Below are 23,912 nucleotides of genomic sequence, written 5' to 3' on the forward strand. Positions count from 1 at the left end.
GGGAGGGTAAATGGATCCGCACACGCGCACAGCGCACACGTGCCAGCTCGACTTCCTACTACCATAAAGTGTAGATGTGTTTGAGGGACGCGGGAGACGGGAAAAGCCTCAAGGTATCGAAGCAGGAGCCGCGCCGCCGTCTGAAAATGCCAGCTTCGCTTTCAAGTAGGACAATATTTACAGCACGAACTACAATTCATATAATGAGAGGGTGGAGTGAATAGAGCAGTAGTTAGTGAATCTGCATGTGTAGCTGGAGCAGATACAGACTGATGGAGCCTTCCGTTAGACTGGGCCGTGTCTGAGTCCCCACAGGCTCATTCTTCCCTGCAGAGAAGACATTCCTGGAGGGCGTGTGCCTGTCACATACCTACATTCCCTCCCAGCGTCCGACACGGACCCCCACACGGAGCGGGATTCCGGGTAAATTCCTCTGTCATGTCATTTCAGAGGGCAGACAAGCGTTATTGTGGCCCAGTTCCCACCCAGGCGCTGAACCCACACATCCACCCATCCGTCCGTCCGTCCATCCATTCATCCATCCATCAGCAGTGTCACTGCGAGACAAACAGGACAAAACACAGAGGAATTCCCGTGCTGTTTTGACGACTTTATTTGCGCTGTGGAGGCTGGGATGCAAGAATGACAAACGTGGCTCGATTGCGTTCGGCGCCGTCTTCACATACTGTTCAAACATTTATGATACAACACGTTGAATATTATTTTTTTATGACTCTAAACTTCTCCCCGCGTCACCGATCGAACAGCGCCGAGCCGTGACTGATGACTCTCCTTGACCTTAACATGCATCAACAGAAACAATTCACCAGGCAGTTATATTACCCATCATTCAAAGGGGCTGCTGCACGTTTCCACGTGGGACTGACACGAGTCGCGTCAGCATTCATTTATTAATGTGGTTCTGCTGGTGACGGCTGCTCCATGTGTGAACGTGCATTCATTTGACTGCAACCATCTGAGGCGATGTCACACTGTTGTTGGTCATTAATACTTATTTCGCCCTCTCGCAGCAAATGGAAAAAAGCCAGTGTCTCTTTTTTTTTATTCACCAGTAGAAAAACTAAAGCACATTTCAGTGTTATTAATATTGTAGTATTCAGTCAACATTTCTGACAGTAATATTAATAGTTTAAATATATGGCAGACACTGTAAACTGTCTGGTGCCATCAACCTAAAATACACATTAATAAATAAATACTTTGACTGTCTTCAGTGCTCTGTACAATAAATATGAAGTTGGCCAAGATTTAACTAAGGCCTTGATTTCAGTCAGTTCACTGGTGACTCTTCTGGTCACATTCAAACGCTAACACACCTGTAACTTGATATGTATGTGAGCACTAATGTAAAGCAGCCTCCTAGGATGAGGTTACTGAATGTTTCTAGTACACATCTGGCAGATACTGTACTGCATTTTGTGGAGAGGCTGGCACAAAGTGTACTGCATGTATGTATTGAGGAAGAGGCAGTAATGGAATCATGAGGGTACTTTTATTGGGAACACCATGCGTCCTTCTCTACTGGTGTTGTTGCTTGACGATACTCCTCGCGCTTGTACGCACGTTTCTGTTTGCCGTACGGCCTCCGTTAGTGCTCGGGGCTCAGTGGAGGGAGGATGTCCAGGGTTCTGGAGGAGCTGTCGTCCCCCACCACCTCGAAGCGCAGACTGGGCGCGCTGCGCTCCTCCTGCCCCTCCGCTTTGACAGAGAGGCGCAGCGTGCAGCCTTTGGGCAGCAGCTCCTGCTCGTACGCTGCGGCTAACTGGTTGACGACTCGACGCTCCACCTGCGACATAAGGTGAGCGGGTAAAGATTAGCTCTGTGGTCGCTGCAGGTTGGAGGCATCTCCATGAGCATGTGACCAGACGGTATGCTGTAACTCAGCATGATCTAGTTTTTATTTGACAAAATATCAAGAGGAAAATAAAGGAAAACATAGAATGAATCAGCTTATACAACATCTCTGCTTTTAGTTACTCCATACCTCATGTTTGATGGAGCGCGCTCCATAATGCATGTTGTATCCGCCCGCCAACAGGTCCAGCACTGGGCGATCCCACTGCAGAGTGATGTCATGGCGCTGCTTGGCCTGAAGACAGGACAGGACGGGACGGGAGAAGAAAGAAGAGCCGTATACAAAACAACCATGAGCAATCCACTCAGAAGGACAGGAGGAAAGAGACCAGCGCAGCAGCATAGAGCAGATACTGTCAGGCAACATGTCTGCCAGCGCTAATCAACAGGCCCCTAATGCGTTGGAATCAAACCCCAGTCAATAGCAGTGATCAGAGCTGCTCGTTTAGCCACTCATTTTAACACTGCTGTCAATAAAGACGACGCCTGTCTCACTACTGGCATAAACAACAATATTACAGCATTACAAATACCATATTAAGACAATAACACAGTGTGTTGCTCTTCACTGGACAATCAATTCATCTAGTGCAAGTGAGTGACTGGGGACGATTCAGTAATAATGAGCTGTTAATAGATAAGACATTTAAAATGTAAAGAGCAACGCACACGCACGCGCTCAGGAGTCGTGAGTCAGGCCCATTTCAGTCCCTGCAGGCCCCACATTGGCTGCCAGGACACAAGCTGTAATATTAATAATTAAATATTGATGAAGGCTCCACATGTTAAACACTGTAATCACATTATAGTGAGGAGCAGTGGCACATATTGATCCGTGTGTGTTGCTGCACGGCTCAGCGGCTGCGGGACAAAATGGCTGAAGGCCTCCGGGTCCCACCGGAGGACGTGCATGTAATGAGCGCAGGACGCTGTGCTGACAGGTCCCCGAATGGCAAAGTCCCCTTCGCTGTTACGCACCTTCTTAGCCCAGAAGCTGAGCTCCTTGCTGACGAGCTGCAGCAGCTCCGAGTGACAGAACGGCAAGAAGTAAACTATTTCATTGATCCGGCCGAGAAACTCGTCCCTCCGGAAATGAGCCTGCGGAGGAAACGAACGAGACCGGAGCTGAAGAAATGCAACAGATCAACACACGCACACGATGTAGATTTTATCTGGGTTTCAGCACGTTACCTTCAGAATGGGTCGAATCACAGATTCTTTAAATTGTCTGGAGATCGTGATGTCATGACTTTTCTGTACGTCCTCTGTCAAAACACAACAGTTCTCAAAAGTTCTGACGTGATTCATTTGACGTGTTTGCGCTTCAGTGTGTTTCTATGTTTGACTAAGTGCTTGCGTTCCTTTTACCGAGGTTGTCGGCCAGCTTCCTGCGGCTGACCTCCTCGGCCTCCTGGCGGAGCTGCAGTGCATGCTGGGCGATTTCCTCACTCGCAACGTTGGATGTCATGATGAAGAGGGCGTCTTTGCATTCGATGGTCTTCCCCTTACCGTCTGTGAGACGGCCCTGAGACACAGCAGAAAGCGTTCACAGTGTGACTAGCAACAAAGGCGCCGCGCAGCGAATACAAAAATGTGTTTGCATTAGTACACACACCTCATCAAAGAGCTGCAGCATGATGGTCAGCACATCAGGATGGGCCTTATCCACTTCATCAAACAGCACCACTGCGTTGGGACACGCCCTTAACAACTTGGTCAGCTGACCTCCCTCCTCATGTCCCACATAACCAGGTGGGGAACCAATGAACTTTGCCACCTGAGACACAAGGGAAAGAAGGTCAGCGTTCTCCCAGGATCCCATCCAATTCAATTCATACGTTTGCTGTTGCTTCACAGAAAGTAAACTAAATATCATGCAAAGCCTTCAAATAATTCAATACTTAAAGTGTGGAACATAATGTAGCTTATTCACTGATTAAATATATTCATCACCGAACTTCACGGAAAAAGGCAAAAGAGGGCAAAAACACCCTAATTGCTGGTTTATGCATTACGTTTACACATAATTATTCGAATGCATCATTGCTAGAAGTCTGCGGATGAGCGATGCAATATAACCACATCAGCTCTGGTCTGAGAGGAATGAGTCAATTACAGCAACATCTTCGCCACCGTGTGCGTGATCCCCTGCATCTGATGTGGTGTCTTACCTCATGCTTTTCCTGGAACTCGGACATGTCCATGCGGATGAAGCCCTGTAGTCACACACACACACATACATTGATTCACCTACTTAAGAAGCACTACACACTGTACACGGATGCTTGTTGAGCCGGTTACGCCACAGATGCTCAGTCCAGTTTGTTCGAATTACGGTTTTCAACCTACTGTCTAACAGGACATCACATACCTTTTTAATGTCTTTGTGCATGTAGCGAGCCACCTGTTTGGCCAACTCTGTCTTTCCTGCAACACATCGAACCAAAAGCAAAAGAAACATAATTTTATTCTTATTTTTCCACTATCCCTTATAATATACAGTATATATCTATATATGGAGTAAGTCAGGGAACAAGCTCATTCAGTACAGACTGATAGATGATCTCTCCCCATCTCTAAGTGCTGGCCTACATCCCACTGCCGCCTCCTTCCTCCTACAAAGTTTCAGTCATATCCCGCTCTGCAGAAGCTCACATTATGTTTGTTGGTAAAATATTCTGCATATAAATGCTCATATGATATTGATGTGTTCGCTATGCATATGGGTATGAGGACTGTGTGTGCGCGTCTTGTTGCTGTGTTTAATATTGATGTTCCGTGGCTGCTGTTTGTCGCTGGCGGCAGCAGAGAATATGAACACTGCCTCTCCTTCATCCATCTCTTTGGCCTGTCATTTCAGCGTCTTCCTCTTCTCTAGCCATCTATCTGGCCCATAATATCCCTCTGTCTCCCCACTGCCTTCACTTTAACACACACACACACACCCACACCCACACACCCACACCCACACACACACACACACACACACACACACACACACACACACACACACACACACCCACACACACACACACACACACACACACACACACACCACCCACACACACACACACACACACACACACACCCACACACACACACACACACACACACACACACACACACACACACACACACACTTGCTGCTGCCTGAGTGAACTAGAGATGTTCTAGTCCCTTATAGCAGTCAATACAATATGTCCTTGTGATTATTCTGACAACTTGTATCATACAGTCTGTTTAACAGCTGAATGAATAGTTGTGCTTGTTGTAAAGCACATTTGGATCTGCAGCAGAGTCGACACTAGATTAAGACAGTTTCAGTGAGTTTGAATGAGCGTTTTGGGACATTTTATTAATTTATATAATTAAATCATTTGATATGAGCATTTTTTTTGGTCCCAAGACCATAAATGACTGCTGCGTATCTTATTTTGACTGATTCATTATCCTTTTTATATTTGATTGCCAAAAGTAACCAGTAGATAAATCTATAAAATAAATTCAGTGGAGTAACTGTATAGTATAGTGTTACCATAAATTGTGGTGGAGAAAAGTAACAAAACAGAAATAGTTCACTGTCAAAAGTGTAGTTTTGTAGTAGGTAGGTGATTGTTTTTTTACCTTTTCTCAAAATACATCATTCCTTTTTAAACACACACACTGCACTGCTTTACTGCAGCTAACAGGCAGCTTACAATCAAATGATCTAACTGTTTCAGGCTTTAGTCCTCATTAATTGTCGCCATTTAATCTTCAAATCCAAGTTCTTACAAATAATCAGGTGAAAAGGTTGACGTGGGAAACAAGTGAACTTTCATTTCATTGTTAATTATGACACACTGGGGAGCAGCTCATTCACCGTGTACTGTTCAGAGACGCTGCAGCCTGTGCTCACACTCTACAGTGTCACATGCTTCTAAAGCCCTGTCTATTCAGTTTCTATTGGAATCATTAGTTTGTCAAGTAAAATACACAATGCATCTATTCAGTGTACATCACAGACTTGACTTACTCGAGTGTTGTGTTTATTTTGGCAGGAGACTGATGAGGTTTTTTGTGTCACTTCATGAGATCAAAACAGAGAGAAAGCATCTGGTGTGAAAGATGAGAGTGATTTACCGATTCCTGATGAGCCGAGGAAAAGGAACACGAGAGGATGCTCTTCATCGTACCAGCCATTCTCCTTCCTCCTGATGGCTGCACAGGGAGAGAAAGAAGCAAGCTATTATTCGGACATTTGCATTTGTTGCCTTTGCAAGTGAGTTTCACCCAAGTGAACAGCGTTGACCTGGCGGGTATCCCAGAAACTATGATAAAAGAGTGGGAGAGCAGGGATGAGGAAAGGGTCAGAGGCATTTGGTTAAAAAAGGGAGGAAGAAAAGAAGAGAACACAGAGCAAGGGAGCGAGATGAGAGACCTCCAGAAAGCTACCCATGATGCCCCCCCCCCTCAAGTCAGTGGGGCCATTAGCCAGCAGTAATTTTGTTAGCCTCCCTGGCGCGGCCATGGCAAAATCAGTTTAGCATGGATTGCAGCCTCACACACACACAGACACAGACACAGACACACATGCTTGCTTAAAGAGGAGTGCCTATCCAACCCTGCCATCACCCCAGCAACCACACGCACAAGCACACACACCAAGGCGATGAGGGGGATCGAAACGGGCCGAACGCCGTATTTGGCCAAACTTCAGGCTATTCAACGCAAAAGCAGACATGAACAGAAATTGGCTCAAATCTGGACCAGCTGAGAGGCTGGAAACCAGGGACACACGTATGAGCAGTGCTTCGCCAACACGATCAAACATAATCAGTGACACGGTGATTCAGTGGTCAGCACGGCTCCATTGTCTAAAAGGTGCCTAGTGAATATATAGGAAGTTAGCATTTCAATCATGGTAAAGTTGATTATGTCCCCTTTATGAGCTGAGCATTTACATCTAGACGGTTCAGTGCAGCTGATGGTGGAGGAAATGAAGCTGCAGCTCTGTGATCTCACAAAGTTTAGTCACAGGTGCTGCAGGACTTGTTGTTTGTGTTATGCTGAAATCCTAATAGCTGGTCAGCACAAAGAACCGAAGATGAGAGGAAGAGGTAGAACGAAAGGGGAGAAAGATGAGGAGATGGACACAAAACAAAGATAAGGAGAGGAAAGGAGCAAGGATGTAGGAGATAAGGAGGGGAAGGAAAGAGGAGTGATGGAGATAAGGAGACAGCGAATGAGAGAGACAAACAAACAAGTGTGTCAGAGATGGCCAAAGAGATGAATAGTGACAAGAGGGCTCCAGAGCTCCAGTGCCTTTATCAATGACTGTGTGAATGACAGCGTAACATTCTGTGCTCCAGCTGATCGGGAGCGACTTTGACAGAAGGGCACACTGACATTTTTCAGAGGACCCTGACGGCAGCAGGGAGCGGAAGGAGACACAAAACAAATGAAAGCTCGCTCGCTGCCTCTCATGTATGCACCAACACACACTCAGTGCAGTGTGTACTGGGCAGGTCTGGTTGGCGCTAACATGATTACAGAGGGATGATTCTCTTCAATAACTCTTAGCCCTGAGAGCTAAACCTGGATCAATCTAACCTCCTTCCTGCGCGCGTGTGCATGTGTGTGTGTGTGTGTGTGTGTGTGTGTGTGTGTGTGTGTGGGGGGAGGAGGAAGAAGAGTTGGAAACAGCTGTTTTAAAGGCAAGAAAACACAGTAAATGTGAGTGAAAACACCAAACAGATTGATTGATACAAAAATATATTATATTAAAAATTTTTTATTTTATTTTCCGCTTAGCTTTATCTGATATTGCTGCAGAAATAATTTATATCTTGTTTTGTTTGACTGGTAACTGAGGGTCAAACAGAAAAAAGCTATTTTAATTGTCTTTTTAATTCATATTGCTGCATAATCAACTGTTACGTATCTGTCCATCTATCACGGTTTATAGCAGTTTTTCATTTGCTGCATCTCCTCATCTACAGCACATCCTGTCACGTCTTCCTGGTCCCGCTCATCTTTTCTGCATCTGCGCTTCCCCTCTTCCACTGGTGGATATCTACTCATCGTGCATAATAAATACAAACAATATCCAACATATGTAGTTGTACAGCAGACGGCGTGTTTTCATAACACAGTCGCTGCCGACTGACGCTCTGGCTTTTTCTCAGTGTGTGTACGTGAGATACTCAATGTAATACTTCTCTAAAGATCAATAAGCTATTCTTTTATCACCGGGGACACGTCTTCTATGGCTTTCAAGGCAATTTGCCATGATAACAACAATCATTTATCACCCTGCCAAACACTACATGTCCCATGATTCTTTCTTCCTGCACCGACACGCGCCTCCCGCTCAAATCTCCATCACTGTGTTTAGTTTACAGACAACTTCGTATATTGTAGTTTTCTGCCGTTTTGTTGATGAAGCATTTAATTAAAGACGTGTAGAGCAGCAAACGGACCGAGAGGTTCTCTCGTTGGTTATAAAGTCTTAGCCTTCACGAAAATATTACAGATTTTTAATGTTCAGTTCTTGCTTTGGGAGCGAGTTGATTATTTTCACAAATCTAAACCGGAAAATGTCCAGGACCATAAAAGTAACACACAGCCTCTTTCTTCATTGATGAAACCCTTTCTGAACGGATCAATACGTGGCCTCCGTGGATGCCTGGTGTAATATCAGCTCTTTACTGTCTGCCGGTTTATTGTGCCCTAACTCATCCTCCCTCCTCTTCTCCATGCATTACACTTGCTTTCTTTGTCTTTCTGTCAGTGCTTTCCTGGTTCTCAGCCACATCTCTGCTTTCGACCACCACGAAACGCTTGCCTCCATTTGTTCATCCCATTGTCTCTACTGCATCTTTGGTCTTGTCTCCATCACTTTCCTTCCGTCTCCTGTCTGTCCCTGACTGCGCACATTCAAAGACAGGGAGATGGATGGTACACCGGAGAGGCCACACAGTGTAAAAAGGGAAGGAGCAAGAGGGGAGCTGGAGATCGCGGGAGCAGGGAGATAAAAATGTTAAGGAGAAACAGAGGAGGGAAAGCCAAATGGGGAAAAGAGAGAGAAGGAGAGAAAAGGGGAGGAGGGGAGTGTCTGTCGTATGTCTCCTCTCTGTAATTGTGTTAACTGGCGGCTCCAAGCCTGGCCTCTTCAGCTGTCACACACAAACACATGCATGCACACAGCACCTGTGTGTGCCTGACAGACAGCTCATTCATCACAATTAACCAATTACAGCCTCAGCCGGTCTGTCTGAACCCGCCTACTGCTAGAGGGCAGGGAGGAGAACGAGGGAGGAAGAGGAGGGCAGTACGAAACAGAGACCAGCTCAAAAGTGAGAGAACCAGTAAACTACTAAAACTGGAGGACGAGGCCCCGGCTTTAATAGGCGCCGTGTTATATTTGTGGTCTACGGTATCTGTGTATTTACCTGAGGCCACGGTATTAATAGCCCCCTCCTGTCCAATAATGTGCTCCTTCAGCCTCCTCTCCAAGGGAAACCTCCTCCTTTCCTCCGCCTCCCGTCGGGCCTGGGCCTCCTGGAACTGGGTGGGGGCAACAGGAGCACAACATAGACAGGAGCTCAACAGTAGATCGCAGAGAGAAAGGAGGCAGTGGGGGTGATGATGAGGAAACAACGTAGGTGAACACACCAGTAAAACCTCTTCTTTTTGTCCCTATTTCCTTAACTTGTGGTTTCCTGTCTTCCTCCTCTTCCCTACTCTGCCACTATCTGCCTTCGCTTCCCCCGTTTCCTCTCGTCTGCTGATGTAATCTCCTTCCTCCTTCCTCCTTTGCCACCATCTTGCACTTCTCCCTTCCTTGCAGCCGCCCGTGACTCATTCATCCTCTACTCTCTGTCTCCTCAGACTCCAGCGTTTCACCCTGCAGTGGAAGCGGGCTGTTTATTCTCTCTCTCCATCTTGCTTAGCTCCAGCCTGCTGTCAACCTGCTAGATAACTACGGATAACTTTATTTAAGAAAATAGCAGACCCCACTTCTCCCACTAAACACGTGATATACCAAGGGCTGAGCAGCAATGAACTGTCTTACTCAGCTCTTTCAAGAGCTCTACTCATCCCCCTGAAACCTTACAACTGCCCTCACCCCAACTCACCCAATATCATCGCATTTTATTTATTGAAAAATATTATTCATGTTGCAAAGGGTCTGAAAAAAGGGCAAACATTTTCAGTTTGGAGACAAGTTACTTAATGTATTTTTGATTGGTTTCTGTGAAGACTTTTAAATTATTAGACCAAAAATGTATTTTAAACCAACAGCAGCTATTTGAATGCTGAATAAAGGTTTCTGACGAAAACTTAGATAAAACAATAAAGACATCAACTTCAAAGGATTCAGTTATTAAAAAGCATTGAGCAACTATCACAATGTCATGATTACATTTCTTCTCTCGTAAGCATTACTTTATATTACGCCAAATGACAATCCAGCTCTGCTTTTCAGCAGGTTTTTAACCCCAGTTAACCTCGACCAGATTTCACATCCTGAACACACTATAGCACCTGTCACTCAGTCAGCAGGCTGAGACGGACCTCCTGAGGACAGGGTGTCTGTTTGCATGACAGTGAGTGAATGATACAGATGTCTGAGGGGTGAGTTGTGCTGAGTCATTTAGTCCGGGGAACAGGAAACGATTACAGTACTGGAGCATTAGCACGCATGGGAACAAATGCAGTTTTAATTGCTTGCCCGTTGTTTGGAAGATAAAACTAAATTAGCGCTTGCGTCTAAATGGGTGTGATAGGTGTGTCATACCTTTCCCTCCCACTCCTGCAGAACTGTGCTCACTTCTCCCTCCTTAGCATAGGCCCGGGCTGCGTGTCCCAAGCCATTTGTCTGCAGAGGGTTGGCACCTGTATGCACACAGACACACACAAGTATAATTAACATGAACTAAAACAGACTGTAATCAACAAAAAAAAAAGAAGAAAAGGAGAACGTCTTGGTTGATTTTGTTTTAACAACTGTCACCACACCAGGAAGGTTAAAATGTCGATGGGAAGACTGAAGATGGGGTGAGAGGTCAGCTGGGTTCAGGGGTCACCCAGGGTAACTGCAGAGATGCAGCTTGGGCCACGCAATGACCCAGTGGGGGTTTCATATCTGCAGCGCCTGCCACTAACAAACACTCTGACCTTTACACCCGCTACACTATTATACGATCCATACACACTGCAGGTTGTTGCAGGTGGGGGGCACACAGGCGCACGCTTTGCCACCGCGGGGGGGGGGGGCGGACGGAAGGGACGGTTTAGTTAAAGGGATTACGTTAAAAGGGGAAATAGAAACATAATGTCACAGCACGTGTGAAGTGGAGCTCGGCCTGTCAGCGAGGGTGGTTAACGGCGCCCGCTGCCCTGACCTGCGCCACTGCCCTCACGCCACCGTCGCCAACACACGTGCCGCAACATCAACAGCTGAGTGAAAAGACTAAATCAACAGGAATAACTTTATGTAATTGGGTGCACACTTGGACAGAATAGTTTTGCTATTAAAAAGAACATTAGCTTATAGTGACAGATTGTATGACAGATTCAACACCCACAGGTCAGGACATGGTATCAAACCTCTGAGTGGCTCCAACAGAACACCCACTTGCTGATAAAAGCAAAAAACAAAGAAAAGTGAGCTGCTGAATTATCCCAGTGATGAACGAAACACTGCAACAGCCTTTGGTAATCGAGTCTGAGGCCTTAATGTAATTGAAGACATTAATGACACTCAAGAGAGGAATTGCATGAATAACGGTGCAAACTCACTGAAGTAACATGAAATGTGTCACATTAATGTAACGAAGAAATATATCTGAATCTCTGGTAAACTTAAATGAATAAGACAAATCACTGTCAAATTGTCAGTCACAAAGTGTCAGGAGACACTATACGATAGGTTTAATTAGCTTCTATCGAGGGTATAATATAGTGTCCAATGTACTGTAGTTTAGCTAATTTTTACCACTTTGAAAATCCAGCATTCAATTACTGCAGCACCATCTGCTCTGCGTGTACAGATGTTGAAGTGTGCAAGAACTCATCAGACGTTTCTGTGTAGTCTGGACGCGAAAAATGGCGCGTAATCAACACCCTGGTTGTTCCTCCTGCACTGAGCCCCAACCACAGAGACCAATAATCACTGGGAAGATTATCGATAAACCCCTAAATTTTGTGACCTACTCACAACGCTATCGACCTCAAAAACAATACACGACCAGCCCCCCCTCCACCTAAAACATCAGGGAGGAAAGCAATAAAGTAACCACACACATGCTGGACATAATAAATAGCATCATTTAGGGCTTTAATATCAGACCAACCCTCTGGGCCATAGTACTTTATAACAGAATCAACACTAACGACACTCCCACACACACACACACACACACACACACACACACACACACACACACACACACACACACACACACACACACACACACACACACACACACACACACACACACACACACACACACACACACACACACAAATACTCGCACTCAACCCCACACACTTGCATACACAGGATCCCTTCATTAGAAGTGCTTTAGTAATGCCTATTAGGAGTCCCCTCCTCTTTCCCATTTCCTCCTCCCTCTCTTTCACTGCAGCTGGTGGGATAGAGCCCCTGCTGCTCTTTGTGTGTGCGCCCGTGTATGTGCATTGTGTGGCTCTGTGAGCATGTGTGCCTCTCCCGGTCTCCCACCACCTACGGAGCCGCCCACCACCAAGCGCCCCTGGCCACAGGCCTGATGTGGAGCCTGGGGAGAAACTAGAGCGCGTCCGCAGGTAGGGTGAGGGACGGAGGACCGGGCAGAGGCCCCAGGGTGGGCCCGGAGACTGTGATGGATGGAGATGTGACTCAAGGGCCGGCTGAGGCCAAAAGAGCAAACCCACGGCTCGCAGAGTAACACGGATGCACACAAACACAAGGGAAATAACAAGGTATAGGACACACACAGACACGCGTACAAGGTGCGCATGCAGGACGGAAAAAGGACGAACACATCCAAATCCACATAGATGTCCTGAAGCTGTGAAACTTAATAAGATTTCTGTGTGATGATGTAAAAAAAGATGGATAGCAGGCTACTAAGAGGAAATGGATTCAAGAAAAAAATATGGCAGCACGCGCGCGCTTTTTGAAGAATATTCAAACATGCATTAAAAGTCTTTAATTATGCACCTATTCACGCAGAATCCAACATGCACCGAGACAGTAAAGTGCATGTGATTGAGAGAGTGTGATGTCATGATTGTTATTGGTCGCGATGGTGGCGCCAACCCAGCCACGGCCCAGTCGAGCGAGCAACAAGCGAGCCCGTCTTTAATCTGATCATCCTAAAACAAATGTCTCTGCTTTGTGAAATTTCTTACCTTTTTAATTCAAAAATGCGTCTGCGGAACATCTGATCGAGTTAGACGAGGTGATTTGTTTAAGCGTACGGAGTGCTTACAGACGCAGGGGTGAGACGGCAGAGACGGGCAGACACATCTCTGGATGCACCATCCATCATAAACATAAACAAGACATTAATAGTAGGTGGAGTGTGTGCTTCAGCGTCCGTATAGCGATGGTCGGGCCAAAAACCCAATGTTTTTGTAATTTAAAAATCCATCAGCCTAAAAAGGAACGTCTTCAAATGTCACCTAGGTTACGATTCAGAAAGGCTGATACAAGCTGCAGCATAAGAATAAACAAATACATTAGTATATACGTATTTTAATTCATCAAATGGAGGCACAGACACACACATGCGTGGCCACAAAGGCGCACACACATCCTGTGGTTGTGCTGCTACCCCAAGGGCATCTTCGGCGTGGAGGTCACAGTTCAACTAGGCCTGGCTTGTTTAAGGGCTGCTCGCATGGAAACTGAGGGGGACATTCAGCCCCCGGGGCCTGTGAGCGTGAGTGCACCAGTGGAGCAGAGTCAACGACAGGTGCGAGTGTAATGGGGGTGAAAGGAGAGGGAGTATGAGCCAGTGATCAATTTCAAATGAGCTTTGTAATACTGTTTATATGACTCGGGGGTGGAAGGCTTAAGATGGTGATACATGGAAAGCTTTTGTAAATCTGATGAAGGCAATTCTGCCCACAGCTCTGCAGGCGGAATCAGGGCGGACAGCACGGAGTAAAGTACAACTGGTGCACCTCAATTAGTCATATATAAGCACTAATCAGACATTCAGTTCCTGAAATCAATAAATCGTATACTTAAAGTAACAGTGGGAATTCAGGTTGGGATAAACAGCGATGTAGTAAAACTTTTTGGACCAGAGATAGTTGACATGAGGTGCAAAGTCTCGTCTGCACTTTAAAATGCCACAAAATTATCTCTGATAAGAATAAGGTTAATGCTAATAATAAGGCTAATTTAATTTTAGTTCTGACATGTAACTGCATAGTAAATAAAATTATTGGCATTGAAACACCAATGATGAGGGTAAAGAAATCCTCTATCCCACCCTGTTGGTAAAACTCAGCAAAGCAGGATTTTTCAGGGTGTTGAATCAATCAATTCAAATCAGTTCTGTATGCAGATATCTGGGCCTCAGAGGCCCAGACAGACTCTACTTTGGGTGGTGGGATGTGCACCGTACCGGACTCCAGCAGCATGCGGACCGTGTGTGGGTCGTCAGCCAGCGTGGCGTAGTGGAGGGCAGTGCAGTCGCGGAAACCAGCCCGGCTGCTGAGCCGGCTGCTGAATTCATCCTCCCTGGAAACCAGCACTGCAGGAAGACGTGCACGGGAAGAGACAGCAGAGTCCGTTCAGTAACAACAAACGGCAACAAAGTGACTGCCGGCAATGATGGTGGGTGATGTTTTTATAAAAGCATATAAAGCTTTAACAAACACCAAACATGTAAACAAAGCAGCTTTAAGTGTATTTGGGTTAAAAATGGAGAAAATGTGTCTGTTTCTCAAAGATGGAAACCAAACACTGGGAGTCTGGCTCCAATGCGAGAAGCAAACATTAAACTCCCCGGAGCTGAAGAACATGATCATAATGAAAGAAACAAATAACAACCTGAAACCAAAAGACTGTTCCTTAATTTATTCGCAGCCAGTGGCTCCAGAATGTGTGACAATCATAAAACAGCAGAATACAAAATTGTCTTTCCTGTTTCCAGTTTTTTTTTAAGAGTTGTTCATTTTCTCTGTTTTTAAATCAACTGTCCAACGTGATTGCAAATAATGGGAGTTGTGTTTTAGGATCTTCTCTGCCGTGCTCCTCACTAATAATAGAGACAGTCTATCATTCTCTCCTTACATCTCTTTTTCATAACAGCTCTCATCTCACGCCACTCCTTCATCATCCATTTTTATTTTTCTCCCTCCTTCCTCTCCTACTCGGTATCCATCAATTCCTTTCATCACTTGCCCCCTCTTCCTCCCTCCTCCCTCTCCACTCCCTCTCTCCCAATAACTTTGTCTCATCCATTTCCTGACTTCCTCTCCTCTGCCTCCCTCATCATCCCACTTGTTTTCTACACTCGCTCTCCTCCTGCATTTCCCCCTCCAAACATCCACGTCTTCTTCCTTCTCCTCCATCTTTGACCTCTCCTTCACTCCATCTTTTTGCAGCTCCCCATCTCTCTCTCCTTCCCTCTTTTCCTCCCTGCTTCATCAGTCTCTCCCTTCCTTCATCCATCCATCTGACTCTGTTTCTCCATCTCTCTGACAGTCTCTCTCTGTAGTGTCTGTGTGTGTGGGAGAAAAGAGAGGGAGACAGGGCGGGATAATCATAGCTAACCCAATAAAGCGTCGCACAGGCCCCCCTAGCCCATCCATCAGCGTGCGTCTGGGAAACGCTTCCCCACGCTGTGCTGGCCCCACGTGGACCCAAACCTGACAGCCATATAAATGTCTGCAATATACATATCCCATATAAATATGTCTGCAGAAACCCAACACAAGACTGTGTGTGTGTGGCTGAGGAGACAAACAGATAAAACACACAGTACATGTCACAGACCATATAAAAATAACACACAAGAAACATACATATATGCAAATCTTCATGCAAATTCTAATGTGTGCTAATATCTAGTCCTACATTTAGGATTCATATGTGTAATATAGCAAACAAGGCTTTTTTTACCTTCCAGTGAGTGGATGCCTTTTTCCCGTGAGGTGTCATAAACGTTGTTGAAGTGATCTCCAGCATTTGGGTCGGCGCCAGCTCCGAGCAGAATCTTCACCACACTGCAAATACACATGTAATTATCTTGTATCGAATTCTCTGTTGTGTGTAAGAGCAAGCAGCCTCACTGCAAGTCGCTGCTTATAATGTTAAGTTCTTTGTATTGATTTGCTAATTTCCAATGCTTGGCTTACTGCTCTGCTTCTAGATTTATTGTTTAATCCCATTGAAATTACTGTTCGTTTATGTGTTGCTTCAGCCGAGCCCAGGAAGACGATCACCCAATTTGTGGAAGCAGACGGAAATCAAAATAAGGGGTAAACAATATAAACGGCAAATTATTCCTTAGAATTAGACAAATGGACTGTTGATATATTACTGGCTTTAGTTTAAGTACAGTTGATGTTCGAATAATAACATTTGAGACAATGCTCAGAGCCAATAAGATGGGCCTTCATACTATTCTTTTAGCCTTACATGCTAGTAAAACAACAAACAGTTTAACACACAGCATGTAGATAGTCCTAATGATTATTGATGTGTTCTATGGGTTTCCTTAAACACATGTAAGCTTATGTTATCTGCGACCACCACTGGTTTCATCACTGGGATATTGTCAGACATAAAATGATTAAATCAAAGCTATAGTGAAACTAAATAGTGAACCACACTGAAGACAGACGTAGGTGTAAACTACTACTTTCTCGTCTTTTGCCCTTCACCCTTTCACCTGCATCGCTATGGTGAATAATTTCCAATGGCTGCCTCACTTTACTGCACACTTGTCTGCTCTGTAACACGTCCATACGTGCGATCTGAGGGGGTAACGGGTCGGCTCTGCTTCCGGTGGTGTTGGGGGGGTCTGTGTGTTTGTCTGGAGCCCTTCATTGGAGCGAACCGCCTTATAGAACAAACACGACAGCCTCGGCAACACCACTCAGTGTGACCCCACGGACATTCCAGGTACGTCTCTCCGTCTACACAAAACACGTAACATTAACCACCAATGGCTTTGACACTGAGGCACAGACAAGCGCATGGACACACACAAACACTGTGTAGACACAGAGCCAGAACGAGGGTGATGGCCGAAACATGAACCCTGCCAGCCTGCTGCTGCCTGTCATTAAACCTGTGACTATGTAATGTGGCCCGGAAAGAAATGATGGATCGCTTTCAGCTAAATGGTTATGGCAGAGATCCTGAAAAGGCTTAAATGGAGCAAAATGGTTATTCATAGGGGGCTGAGGTGGACTGCTTTCCTATCTACACTTGACCACATAATGGGCTTCAGCTCCCCGCTGGGAGAGCATGTGTCGTAAATAAGTACTGACAGATACAGGTACAACTGCAAAAGTCAGCTCTGATATCACAAGGGGAGGTGTGAAACGTTCACCTGTTACCACAATAGAATTAGGACACTGCAACTACACAAATATATTAAAATGCATATTACTATAAATGTATACTATAAAGTATATATTTTCTCTAAAATGTTTACCACAAAAAAGGAGGAAAATGCCCACAGTCACTTTGCAGAAGCCAAATGCCTGTTTTCCCTTCAACCAATCTGAATCCAGAGATAGATTGATCAGATTATTTAAAAGCATCAGTGCTGAGGTGGAAATGTGCTTTTAAATCTATCTGGAAAACAGATAGATAAACAGAAACACAATGAGATACAATTTTTTAGCCATGAACAAAAACTAAACCCTGACAGGACACGTCCACAGAGCATGTTCCTGTGGCAGCCAGAGGCTGAGAACAGCCTGGCCAGGTCTTTGTCTCTGACCTTGCTGAGGGGCTATAAAGGACTATCGGGGGCTTTCCCTTTGTTACTGTATCACAGTGGCTGGGGGTGGCAGGGGGCCGTGACCCATACAGGGTTCTCCTCTCACCCTTGCAAGCACTTCTACAAACACGCCGACGCATCTCTCTGAGACACATACAGATGCACACAGACTGCGGTTGGTCACACGAGGCTGGGCAGGACTGTGTGAAGAAATTAGATGGTCTGAAAAGGGTTAATGGCATCAGAAAGGTAAACAGGCAGGATAAAGGCAGGAAAACCACAGAGAGGAGGAGGAGGAGGCGGCAGGGCTGAAAGAAGGGCAGTGCAGCTAAGAAGATGAAAGAGAAAGATTTAATTAGTCAGGACAGTGCGAAAACTAATGAACTTTAGAAAACAGTTTATAGTTTTACTAATCAACTGATGATCAAGTGGCTAACTTTATTTAGGACGTTTAGGATGAGAGTTGCAGAACTAATTTGAAGCCAAATTGAAGGCATGCAGAAGTTAATGTGGTTAAACGGCCATTTTACAAGACTGGGGCAAATTCACACGTCCCATGTACTCTGAACACGCTAACGACACTTCCTGTTTGTACAGAAGAAAGAAGAAGCATTTAACTGATCATAAATAAGACCTTTTCTTGGTGTGTCTAAATCTGGTGCATTTACACCTGCCATTAATAATTCTGCTCAATATATTTGGCAGGTTTACTGGACTTCAATACATTGAGGGTACATAGAAGACATGGACACTTGACGCTGTGATGTGCACATGGATTCACCTGTCCTGAAAACACATATAATAGTACTACACAGGTGACTCATTAAAAACACCGACGCTGAGGCTTCCACCCCGACCTCCAGCTCAGACGCTGGCGGGTGGCTGCTGTTTCTGCTGCAGGCCGGTGTTGGTTTCTTATCCTGCCCTGAAGGGAGAACAGGAAATAGACACTTCCGTCTCCTTTGTGCTACCACAGACACCTGAATGGAACTGACCATCCATGTCTCTGACCACCTGGCCCAGGTGCCGGACTCCTGACCCCGACCTCACCTGGTGCTGGTCAGATACGTGCCGTGAGGACTATTACGTCTTTCTTGTGTCAAATACTGCGTACGGCGGCTAAGGAGACACAACCTCAAGTAAAAGCTTTGAAAACATTCATTGCTGCGTTTGTCTCTTGGTCTTGTTTCAATTTAAAAGCTAATTTTTAAAATCTGTATAACCAGAAAATATGACATCCCATGTGCCGTCTCTTGTTATCTCACCTGAACCCAGCTGTTTAGCATTGTGACAAAGAGATGATAATATCTCACAGGTTCTGTCCAAACCCCAGTTAATCCCAGTCCCAAAGCCATAATCCCACTTCACATCACTCTCTTCCCACTCCTAAAATAATCTCTCCCTCCTCCCAACAGGCCACTTGTCCTTTCATGCCGATATCCCTCGTTCGCGGCCCCCCCGGCTCGTAGTGAGACGCTCGGCCGACAGGTCGGGACGGTCAACAGGCGTTTCAGTCGGCTGAGCGCTCATTGTGCACGTGAATGCAGTGAGGGAGGGATGAGGGGAGAGACAGGGAAATGGAGATGGGTATTGTGTGTTAAAGAGTGCAAACAGTGGGCCAGGTCCTGCGCCTCCCTGATTTAGCCCTACATCAAAGCTAGGCAAACACACGCCCCCTGACGTCTCACCCTTATTCCTCCACATCCCTCTGCTCCACCCTTGATTCACAATCACCTCAACCCCTGGACACAGTCAAGGCTGCCTGGCCATGCTATCCCTACAAAGAGGCAAGACGAGCACCAGTTCCTCTGAGACAATGTTGTGCTGAAATTTTCTGTCTCCGAAAAAACATTATCATTTCTGGACCGAGAAAATCAGAGCGAGGGACAACAATAAAATTCTTGCTGTCATTCTAGCTTAAAGCTAGACCTCATTCATGACTGATGTTCCCTGTGTTTTCACTTAACGGCTGCAAATAAAGTTGTGTGTGGCTGAGTAATAGGCAGTTGGCCTCTAAGATATTTGGTATAAACTCTGCTGGTGTGTTTGTGTGAAACGGAGATGTGTGAGTGATGTGTGCGAGCGGATGTTCCGTCTTCCCTGCAGCTGTGACGGCTCACTGGGGGGTTGGAAGTCGGGATTAAACACGGGAGGAGTGTCAATGCCTCGCTGAGTTATAACACTCATAACACACACACACACACACACACACACACACACACACACACACACACACACACACACACACACACACACACACACACACACACACACACACACACACACACACACACACACACACACACACACACACACACACACACACACACACACACACACACACATGCGACAAGCAAAAAACTCATCATTAAACATGACCTGAGACATATTAGAACTACAGTACACACGAATATTCACAAGTGAAATTAGCATAGGATCATGTTCACTAACGTGAGTTTTAATGCGTAATTTCAAACAAAGATCAATAAAATACTTGAGAAAACATCTAGGAAATAATTGTTTTTTTTCCTGATAGAAAAATATTACTTTGCATTAGTAAGTAAAAAAAGAAGATTCTCACGGACTCATGGGGCTCTTACATGAAAAAAGTGACCACACGGTCCCAATAGAAAAAAAAAGGCCTTGTAAATTGGATTTGGCCCGGCCTTAACCTCTGCCCCTCTCTGTGTTGATGTGTGTGTTCTGGGGTCCAGGAGGCTAATTTAATTTGTTGGACAGAGAGATGGAAGAATGGGCAAAGACCGTCTGTCGGGCTGAAAGTCGCACTTTGCACTTCTCAAGACCTACTGTAACAAGTGGAGCAGGAACATGACATATGCTCACAAACCAAGTCATGCAGACAGCTGCTCACCGGGGAGGGCGTCTTAGTGGTAAAACGCGATTTGTTCAGTCGGGTTTCACAGACCTGTGCTGTCTATTCATTGCAGCCACCATGAGAGCGGTCCAGCCAAGACGATGTCGGTGATTTGGGTCCACTCCTTCCTTTAAAAGCCTAATGAGAAGGAAATAACACAATAAATTATATTTTGACATTGGCATCGTTATTTACATCAGTCTTAAGAAGAGCTTCATTTAATATTGCTGTTAATGTGTAACATGCTAATTTAACACACAGCAACGTATGAAGACACTGTTTTTAATAGGTAAAATAACACAAACATACAAATGCACAGGACAAAACTGACCAGCTGCCTGTGATGACAATATCTTTGTGAAAGGAGCCACACACGTGCTCCTTGAGCGGTTAATGTGTGAGCCAGATGTGTGTTGAGTTTCCTGCCTGAGGGTATGACACCAGGTATTGGAGTGGCAACGTCTAGTGTGTATGCGTGTAAGCGATCGGTCTGTCATCTCCAGTGCTGAGCGGGCAGACAGAGAGTGTGTTTACAGTCAACACAGTGGCCTCCGCCTGGTCTGTGCTCCGACGCTCTCTCTAGGATTCACAATAGACTTTCACAAAGTGCAGTGCCGTCCTCAGCGTTCACCACTTTAATTTATCAGGTGGTTAAGTTGAAAACAGGCCCGTGTGGGAGCGCTCGCATTTTAGCAAACGAAGACGTGGCTGAATTGGATGGAAGGTGACGTGGGTAAAGCCAGTGAGACGAGCCTCTCAGCAGACGCACCCTGACACTGTACCGCTCACACCCTGAACTCATCCCCAGCACTTAACACATCCGCGACCTGCTGATTGGTGGTCTCGGTGCACTCTCACCTACGCCATCTGCTACATGGGCGCACGTAACCCAAGCCAGAGAATGGAGACACATATGAGTAAACACGTGTATAACACCCAGAGACAGAGATTTAAACACCCTTAACCACCAATACATAGGCACCACAACAATAACACGCAATTAAAGTTTTTTTTAACCAGTGTTATCAATAATGTGTCTATTTACAGACCAGGGTCTATGTACAGTTTGTATCCAAAGGTACAAGTAGGCCCTTATTGCTGTCACAAAGTTTCAAAGTAGTAGTAGTTTCAGGTTCATGAGGCGGTGCTGACTAGAGTGTACATGCCAGTGTCAGCTACTGTCATCTGTACTTAAGTGATGTAAAGTGATACTATCAGTAAGACAGATGGAACCAAGAGGAACTATAGTGTCGGTAAAGTGCTTTCACACACTCACACTCGCACGCACGCACGCACGCACGCACGCACACACACACACATCCTAGTGATATTGCTATGAGCTTGCACTGAACTTGCAAAGGACTTTGAACTCAGAGCATTGGCTTATGATAATGGGTGAATCGGATAATTCAGAATAAGACTAATGGTGATCCTCCAGGTGATCCTCTTATCCCACCTAGTGTGCTGCAGATGAGTTGAACATTTACTAGATTGACAGGAGATCCCTCGTCTGTACACTAACAAATATGTGAAATGTGTACACTGTATTAGGTCTGAGCAGACAAAACATGCAACTGTGTATAAAGTACCTGGTTACATCTTCACAATTATTGGTCCTGGCTGCCTCCAGAAGAGCATCACCTTATTATTCAAAAACAAAACACAGAAAAAACATCACACTTCACCAAAAGGAGGGACGCGCTCATATTATCAGGTAACATTGCACATTGGAATAGTTTTGTTGACCACTAAGGCACTTGGAGACATTTGATAGTTTCTATGTATGGATGAACACACTGCTGACTGGTACCTTTGCTATCAGAGTCTTTCTTCAGGCAGAAGGCCACGGCTGCGGCCGACAGCACACCGGCACAGGCCACTCCTGCCCGCCCGGCTCCTCTACCTGCTCCCCGGCTCTCACCTCCGCTGCTCTCCTCCCAGTATTTGTCGTTGTTGCGCCCCCTGGTGGCCAGCGCCGCCCACGAGCTGCGGCGATTCTCCAGGCTTGACAGCCACCTAGGGGCGAGCTGGTGGTACTGCACCGAAGGGGTCACGCTGGTACCCACTGACTCCTCACGCAAAATCCCTTTTCTGGAGACCCTGGAGGTGGACACGAGGGGATTGCGGCTGGCTTCCGTCGGCGTGTCGCGGACGCCATGGCACGCGGCAACGTTTGCGCTAGTCTGGAGCACGCGCGCGCACGGTGACAGGCTGCGCGACCTTCGCGATATTAGCCTGGTGGGAACAGACGATAACATGGCGATAAACTCACCGAAAACGAACCGGAGGGTGAATCCCTCAGTCTGACCGTAACTCTAGAGGGAAACGGAGACCCCGCGGGCCTGGAAGCGGCGTTTGTCCCGACGCAGAAGTAGTTATACCTCGCCTTACAGGTACCTAGGTACAATCCGGGACGAAAACAACCGTTTCACCTCACCGTCGCGTGGATGTCGCTAAAATGAGTGGTGCATTCTGGGAAATGTCGTTTTGCTGGAAAATTCTTCGTTGTACATGTACGTGAAACTCACGTTTCTGTCGTTTGTCACGGGCATTTAGGGGAAATAGGTGTAATGGGATTGAGGAAGCCTTAGCTATGTTGTTACACTGTTAAAATAATTATTATAAAATATTATTTAATCGTTGCTTTATCTTCAAAACGTACAGGGGAGGTGTTTTTACTGTGTTTTTACCACAATATGTAGTTCATTTTGACGGACTTTTATTTATACCCCTTTTATACAAATGCTGTCAATCTTTAAACTGATGTAATCATCACAAAAGTGTGACGTCCAAAGCTCTCGTTTTGCGGCTAAATTGCATGTAATGCTGCATCATGACCGTCAGGTGGCATCAAAGCGTTGTGATGCTGTTCATTTGTGGGCGCTTTAATCACAATCATGAGTTTCAGATAAACTGGTAGTTATTTTTTGAAGTGGCTGGGCAGCATTTGCTTATTGTTTTTTATTCGGGCTATACAGCTGTTAATGAACCTTAGCCATGCTGTCGCATAATAACTCCCAATGCCTGACGTATTGCACAACTGTGCTACTAGATTATGAAGAACTCTCCTACACACCAATTCTACATGTCTTTTTCCAGTCACGTTGGTGGCTTTTTCACTGATGGTGAGTTCTAACATTGTTCAATTGTAACAGAACCCATCGCTTTGTCTTTTCTCATTTGTGCATTTTAATGAACGG

The 23,912-nt window shown here is 45.7% G+C and overlaps 1 protein-coding gene across 1 annotated transcript; it reads right to left on the bottom strand.

The window, feature by feature from the left end:
* Positions 1-597: 597 nt before the first annotated feature.
* Positions 598-23,184, bottom strand: clpb (ClpB family mitochondrial disaggregase). The gene is made up of 16 exons (XM_029171535.3): positions 22,523-23,184; positions 22,302-22,353; positions 20,764-20,850; positions 16,004-16,107; positions 14,502-14,630; positions 10,658-10,755; positions 9,309-9,423; positions 5,998-6,075; positions 4,247-4,302; positions 4,047-4,091; positions 3,491-3,652; positions 3,244-3,400; positions 3,067-3,140; positions 2,854-2,973; positions 2,006-2,110; positions 598-1,807 (listed from the first exon to the last, which is right to left on the bottom strand). The coding sequence occupies exons 1-16, from the start codon at positions 22,968-22,970 to the stop codon at positions 1,610-1,612; spliced, it is 2,028 nt and encodes a 675-aa protein (XP_029027368.1). The 5' UTR covers positions 22,971-23,184; the 3' UTR covers positions 598-1,609.
* Between the last annotated feature and the right edge of the window lie 728 nt (positions 23,185-23,912).

This window comes from Betta splendens, chromosome 13 (genome assembly GCF_900634795.4).
Source record: "Betta splendens chromosome 13, fBetSpl5.4, whole genome shotgun sequence".
Taxonomy (NCBI): domain Eukaryota; kingdom Metazoa; phylum Chordata; class Actinopteri; order Anabantiformes; family Osphronemidae; genus Betta; species Betta splendens.

Excerpts from the sequence above, each read along its gene's own strand:
- clpb (XM_029171535.3), bottom strand. The coding sequence starts at position 22,970 with ATGTTATCGTCTGTTCCCACCAGGCTAATATCGCGAAGGTCGCGCAGC. Across the intron at positions 4,303-5,997 it reads CCTCGGCTCATCAGGAATCG|GAAAGACAGAGTTGGCCAAA; the intron begins GTAAATCACTCT and ends GATGTGTTGCAG. Across the intron at positions 2,974-3,066 it reads TGATTCGACCCATTCTGAAG|GCTCATTTCCGGAGGGACGA; the intron begins GTAACGTGCTGA and ends TTTCCTCCGCAG.